The 18,973-nt window shown below is 38.7% G+C and overlaps 1 protein-coding gene across 2 annotated transcripts; it reads left to right on the forward strand.

Annotated features, from left to right (window-relative positions):
- Positions 1-6,124: 6,124 nt before the first annotated feature.
- Positions 6,125-16,257, forward strand: LOC114782898 (SUMO-conjugating enzyme UBC9-B-like). 2 transcript variants are annotated; one of them, XM_028968564.1, is made up of 8 exons: positions 6,125-6,232; positions 6,548-6,618; positions 6,702-6,785; positions 6,879-6,951; positions 12,550-12,659; positions 13,809-13,888; positions 13,970-14,070; positions 15,370-16,257. In XM_028968564.1, exons 2-8 carry the CDS (start codon positions 6,553-6,555, stop codon positions 15,450-15,452), a joined length of 597 nt encoding a protein of 198 aa, XP_028824397.1. In that variant the 5' UTR covers positions 6,125-6,232; positions 6,548-6,552; the 3' UTR covers positions 15,453-16,257. The 2 variants fall into 2 exon arrangements, with proteins under 2 accessions (XP_028824397.1, XP_028824398.1); XM_028968565.1 differs by lacking the exon at positions 13,970-14,070.
- Positions 16,258-18,973: the final 2,716 nt, after the last annotated feature.

Raw genomic sequence — 18,973 nt, forward strand, 5'->3', positions numbered from 1 at the left:
GTGTGTATTAAACGTAGCAAATAAGATGATTTAAAAAGATTGTAACATCAATATCTGTCTGAAATGTAGATTTGACAAGATAACAGTAACTGTTTTTGAGGGAAATCTCTTAAACTTTATTTCCATGAAACAATATTAATATATACATCAATATATACCTAAAATAATCGTGTAAGTAGAAAAAAACACAAAAAATGCTCTAATAAACAGCTGAGTTCCCCCTCCTCTTCCTCTCAGTGGTTCGGCTCACCGACTCTACACACACGAGTCAGGTGTGTGGCTGCGGCTCAATTAGTGATGGCTGCGGCTCAATTAGTGATGAACTCCAGTAAGGGGGGTATTTTATTCACTTTAAATACAGCGATTCTCTTTAATGTAGTTGGTGCTGACTCATTCATAAATTAGTTGCAGCAAAAATGCTGATTAATTTGCAATGTAATTTTCCATGAATATGCTATATTAGCGATTAAAATATTACTAGTTAAGGTTAGCTTGTTTACAATAGCTTGTTGCATGGTACACTCCCAACTATCAGGCCAAAGCCATTTCCCATGCATTGTCTTATTGTACTGTACTGTAATTGTTTTGTAATCAATTTCTATTCTGTTTTTAAGTTTTATATTGTTGTGTTAATAGTTTTACTTTTTTATGTGAAACATTTTGAATTACCATGTATGAATGCTACAGTATAAATAAACTTGTATTGCCATGCCTTGCAGTGTCATAGAATAGATAAAATGACAGAGAAAAGGAAAATGGACATAAGATTATTTTCAGTGCGCCTAAACATTAGGTAAGTACAAAAAGTTCACATATTAAGGCAATTTGGCTTTAAGAATGGGTGTTTATGAAAATACTGATATCACAATATCAATCAAGGGCAAAAGAGACAGAAATTATTGAGAGGTAGGTAAAGCAGGGTTAATCAGATGTACAGTGTCAGGCAAGTGTGTTGTGCTTTTATTGAAGAAATAAAGATGGAATTTTTCTTTAATGTTTTCGAGTTGTGGCTGTTCCGCAGATGAACATCACAGGCTCACCAATTTACAGCATGACCTATAAATTTAACAAGTGTAATGTAAACAAGTTCATTATTATGAGTATGGAAAACATTTTCTCCAGAATTTTTCTGATTCAGACAATGAGAGTAGGGGAAGATACACTATGCCATATCAACCCCCCAGTGTATCGAAAAACAAATGCTTTCAAATAAGTCATTGACATTTCAAGAGAAATGGTATCAAGACTTTACATCAGTCAAAAGAGTCTTATGTTTTTACTGCAGCAAAGGTGTTTCAAACCAGTCCTCTTTAGGTCATAGACATGATGCTGCTTTCGTTGGTACAGGCTTTACAAATTGGAATAAAGCCATTGAAAATTTAACAGACCACCAGAACTCTCAAGCCCACCAACATTATGTGACTGTCACTGCACATCAGACAAACCCAGAGCCCTGTTATCTAGTGCATGGCGTATACAGCAGAAGATGGCAAGACATTGCTTGAGGAAATTGCCATACTGAAGAAAGTGGGAATCTGTGACATCTTATAAAACATATGGCATGATCCAGAATGATTAAGTTTTAATGAAATTGTTAACAGATCGTGCCACTGCATATGTAAGCCCTAAATCGCAGAATAGTGGACAATACAATATTCTAAGCAATTGTAAGTGAGATTAGGTCTCCAAACCTTGTTCAGTTTTCTGTAATAGTTTCTGATATTGAGAAGGAAAGTGTCTGTCTACGCTATGTGGACCATGACCTAATGCCACACAAGTTTATTGGGTTGTACAGTTTATCAGGGACAACAGGCAGAGGCATTGCCAAAATGGTTACTGATGTGTTGCCGAGGCTTAATCTGCCAATGTTTGCTTTACATGTGCAAAGTTATGATGGTGCCTCCCACATGGCAGGAAAGTACAGTGATGCACAAGTAGTAGTGAGGGAGCAGCAGCCATTAACTCTCTATGTGCATTATGGGGCACATTGTGTCAATTTAATCACACAGGCTGGCTGCTCAGTCTCCTCAATGATCTGTTACTACTTTTCTTGGGTCCATCATTTTCAACCAGTCCAGGAATTTTAAGAGTGTGTTTGAAAACCTAGTTACTCATCACTGCACTCAAACGTCTATGTCCAACCAGGTGGACTGTGCTATAATAGATGTGCTAGGGCATTATAAGCATGTCCTTGTCAGTCTACTTCAACTGCCAGTGTTTTTTGAGCACTTCAGTAAAGGTAAGATTGCAGGGTCTTACACTTGCTTCTGCTTTTGTTCTGAAAATATTCAACTTAAACTCAAACAACTAAACATTTCACTGCAAAAGATTGGATTCTTAACTGATTCAGTAGATAAGTACCCTGAGTTGGACAGGGGTACTCTCTTTCACCAGAGGTCCTAAGGTGCGTTGTTTGACCAAGTTGAAAGTGAAGTGATTGTATACACTGCTGCACAGCACACAGTGTACACAACGAAATGTGTTCTCTGCTTTTAACCCATCACCTTTGGTCAGCAGTAGATGCAGTGTCTGGGGAAAGTGCTTTGCTCAGTGGAACCTCAGTAGCACCTTGTTGGTGGTTCCAGTGTCCTTGTGGAGCTTCAGTGCATTGCAGAGATTAAAGACGTGTCTAAGGGCTACTATGGGCCAAGTCAGACTTAACAGTCTGTTAGTCTGTAATGTGCACAAAGAGAAGCTCGACAACCTAATCATACACATATGCCAAGAATTTGTTGGGGCCAGTGATACCAGGAAAAACACATTTGGTACTTTTGTTTAGTGTCCATTTTTCATTGTATGTTAATGGATTGAGTGCAAACAACATAACAAACAATGCAATAAATAGTTTTGAAGAAAAATCTGCTTTGTCATTGAACCTGAAAAAACGATTTATATAAACATAATGACTCCATAATGATCTCCATGCAACAATAATAATGATAGAAACAATGTTTTTTCACTGTGCGGAGATGTCTTTATATGTACAATTTGACTGTATTATTTGTGTCCCCTTCAAAAATTGCTCAAGAGATATTTAATATCTGTCCCTACTGTTAAATTAAATGTACGCCCATGCATGAGAAGTGTCCATCTCTTGTCCCAACAGTTGTTGTTATAGCATACCATTACTTTTGAATATTTCTGCTATTTTTGTAACAAACAATTCTTTGTAAGAAACTACTTTTAAAAAAACTATACTTGTCGGGTCGGGTCTTGGGCCGGGCCGGTTTGGGTTCTGATGCCTGTTGCCTGCACTCATTCAAACACCACACACTGAAAAAATCTGGTGCTTAAGAATGCCTGAAGTCAATGCCAGCCAGGAAATGCGAACCGCAATGCACGTCATCTGTCCTCTCTGTGTCACTGTAGTGCTGTCACATGGGCTGACAGGCTATGGAATCAGATTTGTGCCAAAATTTTGAAACAAAACTTTCCCAATATCAAACAAAAATACAATGATTAAGCGTAAAATAAGAGACTGGAATTTGGACAAAATGCGCAGTTACGCTGCTCATTTTTACAGTTTCACTGCTAGGTTTTCAGTCATTCCGCCCCATTTTACCTTTACGTTGCCTGAGAATACGGTTGGTCTTTTGGCACAATTCACCTGTGAGGGCGGGGCTTCGCCACATTGGCCAGCAGGTATTTGAGTGACAGCACCATTCCCAAATATGAACATTCGGGATGCTAGCGGTGATATGTTAAGAACATTTATAGCTAAAAAATAAAAACTGCTGAATCTCTTCTGATGTATTTGCTTTTGACTGCTGCAATGCTCCTTGGATGCTAATAACCAGCTATATATGTTTGCATTTTTATCTTGAAGCTATATTTGTTTTCAGTGAGGCTGAAAACAGTTTCATCCCACTAAACATTAGACATCTTTTGGACATGAAGATCATGTCTATATTGCATCCCTCTATCCAAGACCAATTCTGGACTTTTATACGACGTGCAAACTATGTCTGCTATTTTGAAAATCTAACTATGACCCCACTTGGATGTCAATATGCAGTCAAACTCGGACCTTGTAACTTTTTTGGACGTCATGGTGATGTCTAATACAGGTGCAAGAAATTGACATTATTAATGAATATTGTAATTCTAGTCAAAATGAGGTGGTTGTGAACATCTTTTCTATGTAAAACAAATTATATATATATTTATTTTTTCATTTATGACAAATATCAACATTGTTATTATTAATTAGAATATTATTTGTGAATAAACATCATATATGTAACCAGGGGATTTATATTGTGTATATACAAGCAATAAAACTGTTATTCCTGGTACAATGAAAAATATGCATCTCTGAATTTAAGACAAGGCGATGATGTCATCAAGCATATACGGGTGCTGAGGTGCTTTCATTCTGTGAATGCATTATGAAAACTCATTAAGATTACTCATTACTGTTTTATTATATACACACACACACATACTGTATATATATCATATATACAGTATATATATATATATATGTTGTAAATATTCAATATTCAAAACTGTGTACTTACACATCCAACAGACTGAACTATAATAAAATTTGGATTTCAGCCTGCTCGTCAACGGTTTTATTCCTTTAAAGTTGTTCACCACAGACACCCACAACAATCCACTGAATATATCTTTATTTATATTTAATAACTTTAAACAACAAAAGCATAAATCAACATAAACAGTCAAAAAAATCTCTGCACTGGTATTTGGAATCTAAAATTAAATAGGTCAAATAGATCTTTTTAGTGAATAGAAATAAACTCTAAACACAAAGACAACATTAATCTTTGTTTCTACTATCTTACTTGACAAAATGCCAATAGGATCATTTTGTCCCTAATATTCTCTCAAAAATAATGCATATCCTCAACAATACCAAAGGAAAATCATCATCATCCAGAACCGCATTTAATTTGAGACATTTGAGAAGGGCTTCTTTTTGATTCTCTTTCTGCTCGAATCGGGTTTCAGGTGTTACGGGAAATTCAGCTTCCCCATATCAAACAGGGTGGTAGTAGCCTAGGGGTAACACACTCGCCTATGAACCAGAAGACCCAGGTTCAAATCCCACTTACTACCATTGTGTCCCTGAGCAAGACACTAAACCCTAAGTTGCTCCAAGTGGTGACTGTCCCTGTAACTACTGATTGTAGGTCGTTCTGGATAAGGGTGTCTGATAAATGCTGTAAATGTAAATGTCTAAATAAAAAGAACCCGCCCAACGTTGCAGTAGCGTGTGACGTCGTGATTTGAAATCAGCGCGCGCCAGGGGGAACATGGGGAAACTGAATTTCCCGTAACCTGTCCAAATCGGGTAGCGTGTATGGCCATACGCTGTGGTGAATGTCAATGCTTCATTAGCATAGTTATTACATCGGTAAAAATGATCTAATTATCTCTCATCACGTTATTTTATTTAATCGACGGGTTATGGGTAGAACAGTTCATATTTTACATCCGTGGATTCACACATGCACACTAGTGCAGATCCGGATCAATTAAATAACTTATGAGTCACGAATCTGAGGTCTCCATTGAACCGAATCCTTTGAGTCCTAGCTATACCTTGTCTACATTCCATCACATAAATGCATCTTATGATCATTAGAACATCAATTAAAAGTTGCGTAATTTACAGTATCTTTGCACCATCTGAATCTAAATCGCTCACAATTCCTGCATAGACGAAAACATGCAGCCGAATCTGAATCGCTCAGACGAGCGGGTTTCATTTGAAAGTGATTAATTCTCATCACAAGGCATTTTACTTTCTTTTAAAAGATTATACACAGTTGTCGATTTGACAATACTGACTCAAGTGACTCACGCATCAGTTTACTGAGTGACTCGGGGGAAGCCGGATCCTAATAACCGTTCGAGTATTACAGCTCTAATGCACACAAGCCTTGAGATTCTGGCCCCTTCAGCACTACAGTCGTCCAGCACAATGCCTGCTGGTAAAAATGCGAATCATTTAACGTTTCTCGTTATTTACCATGATCGATCATTTCATGCGTGTAGTCAGGGCAAACGTGTATATAAAAGAGCTTTCTTAAGTAAAACTGAATCAAGCATAACCAAAATATTAAACGCGTAGCGTTTATGTCAGGCGCTTGTAAGGCACTACTATAAGGTCCTACTTAGACTGTTCTCTTCGAGAGGGAAACTTCATTGGTTTGTTCTCAGCCGAGTATCGCTTGTATTGTAAAGGTGTCAAAAGCACGAGACGGTGAGTGTTCGTGGGCGCGACACGGTCTGGGGCTTGTTGTCAGTCTTGGCTGGAGTCAGACTCCCGGGCTCTGCTTCGGGCAGGGAAGCCTTTGTCGTTCTTTGTACTAGCCGTCATGGATAAACACCAGTCACCCGGAGTTTTTAATTAGCCACGATGTTCGGGGTGAATCCAGCTCGCTCTCTAACTGTTAATCAGTACTGATATTTGGAGTGACTGCGAGATTCTGGGCTGAATGGAAAATACGATGAACCGTTCCGAATATTTGTAGCTGGAGCTCCAACAGTGCAATTGACATTTCTTTTCCCGCTTCAGCGACCATGTCTGGGATTGCTCTGAGTCGCTTAGCACAGGAGCGTAAAGCCTGGAGGAAGGACCACCCATTTGTAAGTGAAGACCCTTAAATTACAACACATGGTAAATATATTTTAAACACAGAAAATATGACCCGTTTTCACCTGCTTTTCAGGGATTTGTTGCCGTGCCGACAAAAAACCCAGACGGGACAATGAACTTAATGAATTGGGAATGTGCCATTCCAGGGAAGAAGGGGGTGAGTGCATCATAAACCCAGTGACTCTCTCTGTCCTTAACGTGAAAGTTTCATGTCCTCTTATATACACAACTAATTGTTTTTTCCCGGCAGACACCATGGGAGGGAGGCCTGTTTAAACTTAGGATGCTTTTTAAAGATGACTACCCCTCATCACCTCCAAAGTGTGAGTCATTATGTGTGAAAGATTTTTTGGAAGTAAATGCCACCTTTGACACCTTTGTCTTGTATGTGTTCGTATTCTGAGAGAGAGGCCATTGTATGCGTTATACCAAACTTAATCATTATTTCTTAATCATACATCGTTGCAGCCCTGCCCATGACCTACCCACTTGTTTATGGCCAAAAATAACCTTATTCTGGTATATTTGTCATTACCTCAATATACTTATTGTATTTGAAGATGTGAAAAGACTCATCTCCTTTAACAACCAAACATATGTTTTCATGAGTAATGACATTAATGGGTTATGTAATGCAAAAGGAGAAATTTGTCAAGCATCTTATTTTATGGAACAGGCAAGGCCAAGCCCAAAAAAAAAAAAAAAAGTCCTGAATCTTCTGATCATCTCTATTGCAATGCATGGGCAGTGGTTTGAGCTGTATCTGTATTCCCAAAACAGGTGGTAGTCATGTCCTCATTCTTCCTAAGTAGCATAGTAGTTTGCGTAGCGTGTAAGGAAATTGACCAGTTATCAGAACGTTGCCAGTTTGAATCCTGAATTAGCAGAAGGAAGAAAAATAGAAAATGTTCGAAAGTATTTGATAGGATTAGTCTCTGTTCCTTTAATGGCTCCTTTTATAAATAACCCAAAATCTTTCCCTTTTGTAAATTATGCAGATTTTAGAGATCAACATAATTCAGAATCCTATCCTGAAACTAATCTCCAATCAGTCTAGTGCCTCTTGCAAACCACAGACTTGACCCTCCTGATTGCTTGTAGACCACAGTCGAACTGCAGAACTCGGCAAAGCCAAATTTACATCTGTCTAGCACCTGTAAAACCAGTTTTCTTTACACATCAAACAAATCAGTTGTGCTTTATTTTAACATTACTGGCTTAACCATAAGTAAAGGCACCAGTTCAGTTTTACACAAAGAATAAAGTTCTTATACTAAATACATAAAAGCAATAAAAACTATAACCCAGGGACTAGCTTGTTTGGTATTTTGCTCCTGGGTACCTCAGTGTAAAAAAATGAATGAAATTGCTAATGATAAATGTAATTAAACTTTATTCAAATTTACAAACAAGTTAATCAAATGAATGACGGGATGTTTTAAAAATGCGCAAGACTCTAGGGTTTTTTTTTTTTTTGTCTGATATACACATGTTAAGCAACTTAAATAAATAAAATAGTCATTAAAAAAAGAGAGTTGGAAAACTGACACCTGAATATATAACAAAGTACATTCCTGTGCGAGAAACTCTTTTCTACATTTTACAAATTCAAAGTTTAAAGCTAGAACATGTCTATAGAATCTTTGCTAGCTTTACGTGGTGAACCATGTCACGTGATACTGCATGATTACATATTCCTGCACCTCCACAGCCATCTGTCTCCTTTTAAAAGTTATGTAAATCACAGCTGAACCAAGTAGTGTGTTCCCTGTACAATAAACTAGACTACATCAACCTTCAGCGGGAATATAGTGACTGCTGCGTCTTTGTTTTTATGTAGACATGGTCCCCGTCAGAATTCCAGACAAACTGCATTTTGTGCCGACAGGATTGCAGTGCTGTGCGTTAAGACCTACAGTGGCGGCTTATGTGTTTACATCAATTTTGAGTTCTTCCTAAATTCCATCAATGTGGACTTTGCAACGAGAGGGAAAAACGCACAAAACTGGTTCTGAAGCAGGTGCTCTTCAACGCTGTTTTGATTCACTGACTGGCAAATGTACAGGGAGGCTGTAACCAATGGCGTCAACACAATCAACTTCTACAGCTATATCTGCAAATACACAGAGTTTAAGACTATAACGTAATCAATCACCACAAGATCCAACAAGAAACTGTGGATGACTGCAGAAGTACTGCTCAACGATTGAGACGGCACTTTTAAGAAGGGTGACAAGGTGACCCTAAGATCGGCGAGGGCCAAACTGTCTCTCTGTTCTGGGAGTGGCTGTAGGTGACCCACTGCGCATGTGGCAGGGCATCTAGGCAGTCACAAACTACAGGACCTCTGACTCTGACTGCCACCCCTCCATACTCCCAGCGCATCCACTGAATATCTTCTATGCACGATTCAACACACAGAACAATGTGATAGTCCTTCCAGTGATCAGGTTCTGTGTCAAACCATGCCGGATGTGAGAAAGTCTTGTCTGCTGCACCAAACATCCCTGGAAGGACTGCTCAGAGAATGTGCAGACCTGCTGGCAGATCAGCGTCTTGCCAACATCAACACCTCACTGAGCACTGCCGTTGTTCCAAAGTGTCTCAAGGGCACCACCATCATGCCTGGGCCTAAGAAATCTTTGTATCTTGTCTCAATAACTACAGTTTTGTTGCACTTACACCCATGATGAAACATATGAAGACCCTGCTGCTCTCCACCCTGGACACAATGCAATTTGCTATTGTCCGAACCACTCCGGACCTGGTAACCAGGATCATGCTTCTGCACTTAAGCATGAAGCAAAGAAAAGCTATAGAAGCTGCTATATAGAACTAGCAGGAAAAAGTTGAATCCTGAATTAGTCATAAAGCAGCAGTTAGAGCTGTAAATCTTGGGTTCAGACTCAATTTCCATCATTGTAGTCAGGGTCTGGTCGAGCTCGCACTGTAAATGACCGGTCAGCAAACACTGTTTCACAAGTTGTAAATTAGATTTATTAAATGTTGGGTCTTTTCAACGAAATCTTAATTTGACCAATTGCGTGTATAATTTAAAAATTCATCCTTCGTTGCTGAGCATGACCGGTCATTTATTATTTCTCATCCACACTTCACTTTATGAAAGAAATTGGCGAAAGATAAACCCACTCTTTCACATCTGTCAGTCTCGAGGCAGCACATCTTGTTACACACTGCATCTAGGGGTTACACTGTGCAGGGTAAACATTTTTACAAAAGAATAGACTTTTTTTTTCCATTACTCTAATCCAAATATTCATGATCATATGTCATGAAATTTGTGCAATTTGAGTTTTTTTTTTTTTTTTTTTTTTTTTCCAAATTATTTTTAATTATTTTTAAATTTCTGACAACCCTGAAAAGCTTAACTCTGGGCCTGAACTTTTTCCTGTGGGGACAGCTTTATAAATCAATACACTTATATCATCACACTACTAGCTAGCCACACTCCTGCCCTCTCAGATCTGCAAATGAAATGAGACTTAAAATTCCCTCTTCACGGTGTCTCCGATCCCAATCAACTCTGTTTTCCTTTGTTGTCCCTGGCTGGTGGAACAACTTGCCCTCCTCCATTCGACTAGCCAAGACTACTACCACCTTTAAGAAGCAGTTGAACACATGTTCAAAAAGTATTTCAGATGAATCTAACACTTACACACGCACATGTACACACACTGCACAAAATAATTAAAAAAAAATTCTTCGCCTAGCCCTTAATTTCCAAGCGAGTTGTTTTTCTGACAAGTTAGGCCTTATCAGGTCTCTTAGTTTTATAAACTCGAATTCTATAGAAACGTGAATTGCTGATGTCTTCCTCTTATAACGTAAAGTATAAAGAACCTATGTATTACTCTGATCATAATTGTCAAGCAGGATCTGTGGGTATGCTCCTGATAATTTCTGATGTATTTTGTGGAAACATTTAGATTAACAAACCCATATATAAGCCTATATGTATAGTAGCATTTTTGTGCAGAACACCAGAGCTCTTGAGACCCTGGGCCTGGTAAGCCTGTTCGGTAATTAATCCATGCTTTTATGTAGTCACTTACATGCCCGTTTATTGAGATTCTACAGCTATACCAAGAAAGGAGTTGGCAATTATGATTCTCAAAAGTAAGCAGAAATTGATTAATAGCCATAGACTAAAGGTCACTACAACACCTAAAGTTTATTCAAAACAATTGGCTATTAAATAAATGATATAATGTAAATGCAAGATATAAAACTTCTGACACCTTTTTTTTTTTTCTTCAGCTACAATCATATTTTGTTTCTGTGCTTCTGTTGACTGGACCATATTTTCCTTTTATTTTCACAGATGCCATCTGGGATTTCATCACACTTCTCAGGCATTTACTGCCTAGCTCTAACATCAATGTTGTTATTCTTTGTAGCCATAGACATTATAAGGATAATTTATTGCTGTCCAATGACACACCGTAGCACACAAAGATAATTAACTGGGGGTAGAGAAGGCTAATACTCCTCTGTTGGTGTTGATACTGTTACAAAATCTAACTTCTAGTATGATTTAAATATACAAGTATTGACACCACAAGGTGATTTGGTATTATTGGGAAGAGCAGCAACAAACCACATTCACAGTTTGACCATGAGCTCCTGAAACATTTTGAGAATTTGGCGTCTTTTACATGTGATTGGTTGTCCAATACTTTTGTATATGATCTACAGTGTTTTCAGAAAGTATTCACAGTATGTCACTTTTTCCACATTTTATTTTACAGCCTTATTCCAAAATGGATTTCATATTTTATATTTATATTTTTAAAGACATGTACGTAAGTATTCAGTCTTTGCTCAATACTTTTATCGATGCACCTTTTGGCAGCAATTGGATACAAGTTTGGGCTCTGGCTGGGCCACTGAAGGACACTTTGATATCTTGTGTACTTAAGATCATTGTCCTGCTGAAAGATGTCACCCCAGTCTGAGTTTGAGCTCTCTGGAGCGTTTTTTCATATAGGATGTCTCCAGTTTCATCCGGTCATTTTTTTTTTTCCTGCAATTCTGACTAGTCTCCCAGTTCCTGAAGCTAATAAACATCCCCACAGCATGATTCTGCCACCACCATGCTTTGCTGTAAGGATTGTATTGGCCTGGGGATGAGAGGTGTCTGGTTTCTGTGATGTGACATTCACACCTCATCAAATTTTTTTTTTTTGAGCATAAGTAGCTCTTTAACACTTTCATTTGGTAAATTAGCTCATGTTTGATGAAAGGTTGTAGACCCCAGATCTAGAAGGTTCTCCTCTGTCCAAAGAGGACTACTGGAGCTCTGACAGAGTGACCATCAGGTTCTTTGTTTGTGCTCTGACATGGACTGTCAACTGTGGGACCTTATATAGACAGGTGTGTGCTTTTCCAAATAATGTCCGTTCAAGATGCAGAAACAGGGTGCAAAGGATAATCTCAAGTATGATCAGGAGAAACAGGATGCATCTTAGCTCAATTTTGAGCTTCATGGCAAATGCTACAAATTCTTAAGTACATGCGCTTTCTTATTAATTTGATTGTTTATTTTTTGTAATAAATTTGCCAAAAGCTCAAGTAAACATCTTTTTTTCACATTGTTATTATGGGGTGTTGTGTACATTGCCCACATTTAAATTCTGAATGTAATCCATTTAATCCTAGGTTGTAATAAAAAATGATTTACTTTGAATACTTTCCAGAGGCACTGTATATATGGACACCCATATTTAAAAGCAACATTCCAGCTGCCACCCTTTGTGAATTTTTATTTACTTATTTTTATTTTTATTTTTTTTTTAACGAGGCGAGCAATTCATTCCCTTTTTTCTGTTCCTTAATCAAAATTATAGGGAATTCAAGACACTCTAAATCTGTAAGTTCACATTTGCCTTAATCTTTCGCAGGTAAGTTTGAACCACCGTTGTTTCATCCAAATGTGTATCCTTCTGGAACAGTGTGTTTATCTATCCTAGAAGAGGACAAAGACTGGAGACCAGCTATCACAATCAAACAGGTATTGTAGGCTTGTCTGGGAACCATTTCTTATTGTGTCAAATCTGATAATCACTGAGAGCCAAAGAGTGCTGAACACACAATGGAAAAATACCTAAATCATGTGAAGGAGTTTGAGCAATGTCGCTTCTTTTACATTTCAGACCCCATCTTCTAGTGCATTGTTCCTAACAATCAGTAGTTACAGGGATTGTCCTCTTGGAGACACTCAGGGTTAAGTGACTTTCTCAGGGACACAATTGTAGTAAGTGGGGTTTGAACCTAAGGCTTAGTGTTTTTCTCCTTCATAGGCGTGAGTCTTATCCACTGGGCTACTACCACCCCCTGCCTAGTTTCTCTTCAACAGCACATTAACTCACTTAAAGTACTTAATGAACCCAACCAGAAAATCTTCCTGAGTGATGGCCTTGACTGTGATGTGTTTAGTTTAGTTTCAGCATGCTTGTCAGTATCTATGTGAATTCAGAGCCTATTCTAAGTTAACATGACGACAAACTTTATAATGCTTCTTAACTTTGATCTTTAATGAAAGATAACTCTAATTGGCATTAGAAAAAATCTCTCTGCAAACCACTGCCCCTCTGCCTGAGGAAGGTATGGGAGGGGAGAACAGTCTTCCTAACTGCTCTTTCTTTAAACCTCTGTTTGCTCCTCACCATTTAGATTTTACTACCCCACATGCAAGTCACAAGTAAATGTATCTCTTAAGGGGTAGATGATTCTACAGGCTATATTCAACCTTTATCAACCTTTCACAGGTCACATTGCTGTCACATTGTCATTTCAGGACTACTTTTAAGCTGTGGTGCAATGGATAAAAGATGAGGCAATGGAAAAATCTGAAATGAAATGCTAATGAAGGATGGATTTATATGCACTTTTGTAATTTTAGGTTGATAATGTTGATTTAGAACTAATCAGCCTTATGAACATGTATTTACAGTCAAATTAATGAATGAGAAGAAGAGACGTGGCCTGTGTTTTTATTCCTAGGAGAAAGTAGCTAAAGAAATTACAATAGAAATTGAAAGAAATTAAATACATTCAACTATTGATTCCAACAGATCTCCTGGTTTTGAATGTAGTTTCACAAGCTGCTTGGTTGCAACCCACATTTTTGAGTCAATGTTTGTGTTTTTGTTTCTTCAAGATTCTTTTGGGAATTCAGGAGCTTCTAAATGAACCCAATATCCAAGACCCAGCCCAAGCTGAAGCCTACACCATCTACTGGTAATAATGAAATGAAATGGAAATGTTTTAAATGAATCTGAGGCTTTCCTGAGGAGTAAATGATTTATTTTATTTCCACAGCATGAATCTGAAACATTCTGGTATTCTGATTCATGTGGGATCACATCATGGGGATTCATGTTTACAAAGCCGGAAGTGTTTTAAGAGTAAAGCATTTTCAGGTAGCACCTCAGTTCATGATATTAGTAAAAAAATGTCAATTGAAGTAGAGTTGAAACCCTTTTCCACTGTCCTGTGCTGACCTTTTTAAACCAGATGACTTTACTGACTCACAAACCAAACCGGCAACATACAGCCACAATGTTGGAACACTAATGCCTGACTACTGAGCATTTATTAAAATATTATTAATGAATACACAAGATTGTAATCAAATAGCTTGCTGCAGATATCAAATAGATATCATGGGGGATCTGTTTTATTGTTATAAAGGGATGATGTGGTTTATGCAGCTGTTTTTCAAATAATTTCATGCAGGGACAGTCAGCCACATTCCTCTCGGGAGGACCAGTAGGAAACGTTGAGGCAGTATCACCAGGGATTTTCTTTAACTTGAAATAATAACAAAAAACAATTAATGCTTTTTTTTGATGAGAGAAGTGACCCACAATATGTGTCATGTAAAACCAAAACTAGTTTAAAGCCACTACACACGTACAAATCTATGCATGTCACATAACTGTAATGGGCAGAATCTCTACAAAAATAAAACAAACAAAATCTGTCTTTTAAAAAGAAATAAAATAAAAAAATACTCCTAACACCAAAATGTCGCATCATTAATCACCTGGCCATGGGTCAGAATGGAGCACAGGCCAAGAGGCTTTTCCCCTCCCCATCTGGTGTTTTAGTCTCCTTGTGATGTTATTCCCATCATTCTGGGGCTGCCTCTCGATTCTACAGTGTCTGACTAGACTAACAAGCTGTCATTTATCCACCAATGGGAATGGCCAGTAAAGCTGAAGAACACATATGGGAAACAAGGCCGGAAGTGTTAACTCCGATTTCATTGCTGATTTTAAATCTAAATTATTAATGCTGGGTAGCCCTAGCTGAGTTTGGTAGATGATTCTACAGGCTATATTCAACCTTTATTGCAGAGAGTGCGCTTTATGATTTTTATTGTGTTGTATTGTGTATTTATTTCTTTTTAAAATGTAGTATATTGGCTATTGGAATTGTAACTGTGGGATTGTAGTAGACTGAGAGGGGGGGGCACGAATCCTAGTGGGTAATTCTCGCCTATGAACCAGAAGACCAGTCAGAAGGTTCCAACTTCAAGACACTTAACCCTCAGTGGCTCCAGGGGGACTGTCCCTGTAACTACTGATTGTTACTACGTATTATACACACAACCTACTGGTTCAGCCTGGGTCAAAACTCAATTTGTATTTCTGATGTCGCAGTGAATTGTAGTTTAACACACCCGTGGTGTTTTTCTGTTTTGTCACTGTCCACAGCCAGAACAGAGTGGAATATGAAAAGAGAGTTCGAGCACAGGCCAAGAAGTTCTCTCCATCATAGGTGTTACAGGAGGGCGTGAAGTCAAAAGGAGGGAATGTATGAGAACCCCCCACCCCAACACGCGTGTTATCCACATTTGGACTTAAAACTGAACACGCTGTTTGTGCCATCCACCCATCCCTTGCATAGAGCGACATGCTTCTCTTCCTTTTCATCTCTTAATCTGTCTTTGGTTTTTCATCCTTACCTTCTGTTTTTGTCTGCATGATGTGAGTATTAAACTCCCACAATCCCCAGCAGGACTGGCCCAACCCAGCGCTTCTTGCAATGACCCAGCTCAGCCAGTCTGAAAAGGACTTAAGTTTTATCTTTGTGTGTGTGGGTGTGTGTTTGTGTGTTTGCGAGAGAGAGCCACAGAGTTGTTTTTGACTACTCTGTAAACATGCTGTCCTGTTCACAGATCCTACCCAACCACTTCCCGTATGTGTGTTCCTGGTTTTGCTCATGTTTACTTTTTTTATGATTGGAACATTGGGCCATGCATTCTTTTCATGTAATGTGCTTAGTCTAAATAAAGCTCTTTCTACTAAATAACATGTTATAGGCTGCTGCTGTACTTGTTTGGGGTTTTTAATTAGTTATGAAAGGTTCATTTGAAGCCATTTATTTGTTTTCTGGGTAATGGCTTGAATCAAATTTTGAAAATTGATTCAAAAACTAAACTGATTCTGATATTTGATCACATTTTGCCCCATTTCTTAAACTTAAAATTGATTAAGTAACTATGATTGGGATAACTTTGGGCTTATTCTGATCTATCCCTGGGACTCAGGATTTATTTCTGTACAAATGTTCAAATAAACATTTGTTGTGAAGTGTATAAATACATGTATTTTTTATTAGGACTGTCAATCAATTAAATGTAATGAATTATGCTTTGATTTAAATATGAAATTCATGTGGATGTTACTGTGAAGACTACCACTTACCTAAATAACCTTGGGATGTGCTGGAAAGTCAAGACCCATCAACAGAGGCACAACATTTCAACAGACTGGTTTTGAGGTGGTGGTCATCTATTGCAATTGCAAGTGTGATCTTGTTCATTGACATTCACTGACTGCAACCTGATATCTGTAGGATATCAGGAAAAGGTGTGATTAATTATTTTATGATTACAATTTTAGTTAAATCTTAATATTGTATACAATACCATGTCCATATATTTAATAATAGTGGTGTAGTGGGAATCATAGGATTGGTATATGTGTCATCGCTCAGTGCCCACTGATTATAAAAACAATTGTGACATGGGCATTGTTAGCTGAATGGGACAACTCGCCGGTTCTGATGTGGAACCTGCCTGTTCGGATGTTGAAGCTCGACTGTCAACACGCTGTATCCTGCCACAGAGAGCAGAGTTGAAGTCAATGTCAGAAAAAGAAAGAAATGCACTCCAAATAAATTGACAGTTAGAGCTGTGCACACTACGGTCTAAGTTAAAATTAGTTGAACTTTGACCTCTGTCACTGTGATTGTATTGAGTATTGCAGAAGCTATGAAACCAACATGGAGGAGAGGTTGATTTATAAGTTGATTATAGCGATTTAATTCAACATAGCATGGAAAGAGGTCTGAAGAATAATGTCTGAAGTGTGTTTTGAATGTGAACAGGGCAGAGGAATCCCTGACCACCCATAAAGGTCTTTACATCAAATATTTGATTAAGCACTGCTGTGTAACTGTACAGTAAAATAAGGCCTGAAGTGTGACCTTGTGATGGCTGTTAATATATGGTCTTTAATAACTTGTAACTAATGCAAGTAACACTGTGCTAGCACAATGTGATTTTTATGTGAATAATAAACATTGTTCTTCCAAGCAGAAAAATACTTTCAATCATGAAAAATGCAATTTTTACAGCAGTGGTGTGAAATTTGAGGGGGGAAAATGACACAGATGCAATGCTGTCTATTGGCGGAGAAAGATTAGCAAAAACAAAGAGTCCGAGTACCCGGCCTGGAGGGCTACCCGGGTCCCACCCCAGGCCTGGGGTTGGGGCCTGTGAGCAAGCACCTGGTGGTCGGGCCTTCACCCATGGGGCCTGGCCGGGGATCATCCAACTGTAGACCCACTACCGGCAGGAGGCACATGAAGGGTCAGATTATCAAGGAAGATTAATCTTGTTTCTATAGTTCATGCAGAGTGCAGTAATACTGAAAATATGCTACCTTCTGCTTGGTATATCAAGGCAGTCCTCAAGAAGAAAAGAATATTTAAATCAGGAAACAAGGAGGTGCTGAAAAGACTGATCAGGGATGGGAAAGAGCAGAGAATGAAAAACAGATTCAGCAGAACAATGTCAGTATGGAGAGGCCTTAGAACCATTTCAGGTTACAAAGAGCAGACCTCTGTGCCGGTGGGGGATGTAAAATGGGCAAATAAACTACTTCAACAGGTTTTATTCATCTGCCTTTCCACCCATCCTGTCCTCCCTGATGCAGACACCCACCCCTACGGTGGTCCTGCAGGGGATGGTTCTGGCTTTTTTCCTCTTTACCATATTCAATGCTGACCTACAACTCCACCAAATGATGACCCTGCAATAGTCAGCCTCATAACTGATGGGGACATCAAGGAGTAGAGAGAACTGACTTCCACAACAAACACTACAACCTTGTAGTGTCAACTACAACCATAGTAAACACAAATGCTCTCTACAAAAAAGGGCAGAGCAGACTTGCTGAAGAGACTCCGGTCTTTTGGAGTGCAGGGGCTGCTCCTAAGGACCTTCTATGACTATCTTTTACAATGTGGTCTGCTGGAACAGCAGCATCTCTGCTGGGGACTAGAAGAGACTGAACAGGCTGATCTGGAGGGCCAGCTCTGTTCTAAGATGCCCTCTGGACCCAGTGGAGGTGGTGACTAAGCTGTCATCCTTGTTGGACAACATCTCCCACTCCATGCAGGAGACTGTAATGGCACTGAACTGCTCTTTCAGTGTCCGGCTCCTGCATGACGTGGGAAACAGAGATTCAGAGGGTCTTTCCTTCTAACAGCTGTCAGGCACTACAACAAAGACCTCTCAGCTGAGCACACCTACACCGAACTGAAGTCCATCTTGTGTCTTATAGCCTTCCCTTTAAATTCAAGGGTTAATACATTTCAGATTAAAGAAAAATTCTGAAAGTTCCTCATACTCATCAATCTCTGATTCAATCAGTCAGCAGATGGACATAGTGCTAGAATATTATTCCAGTGTTAAATAAAGAGGAATGTCTCGCTGAATAAATTTTAATGAGTAAGGCTGGGGAGAACCCTGAACAATATTTTGTCTGTTATATTTACATTTCTTTGTAAAGCTGAAGTGTGTCCATTACACAGCAAAGAGGGAATTTCTCCCCATACCTTTAGTTGACCTTTGAGATGATAACGTCCAGCTCAACACCAGCTCACATTCACACCAAGATCTACAAAAGCTGTAAAGTTCCTAAAGGCCCTATCTTTCCATGGCACTGTTCCCAGATTTAATGATATCTAGTTCAATGTTTAGTGAAGAATCTACTATGTAAAAGATTTAATGGTAAGAACAGGTGAAAT

This window comes from Denticeps clupeoides, chromosome 2, assembly GCF_900700375.1.
Source record: "Denticeps clupeoides chromosome 2, fDenClu1.1, whole genome shotgun sequence".
Classification (NCBI taxonomy): domain Eukaryota; kingdom Metazoa; phylum Chordata; class Actinopteri; order Clupeiformes; family Denticipitidae; genus Denticeps; species Denticeps clupeoides.

Bases quoted from the DNA above. Each gene is read 5' to 3' on its own strand.
- LOC114782898 (XM_028968564.1), top strand. From the start codon at position 6,553: ATGTCTGGGATTGCTCTGAGTCGCTTAGCACAGGAGCGTAAAGCCTGG. The intron at 6,952-12,549 runs GTGAGTCATTAT...AATCTTTCGCAG, and splicing joins CCCCTCATCACCTCCAAAGT to GTAAGTTTGAACCACCGTTG. The intron at 13,889-13,969 runs GTAATAATGAAA...TTATTTCCACAG, and splicing joins GAAGCCTACACCATCTACTG to CATGAATCTGAAACATTCTG.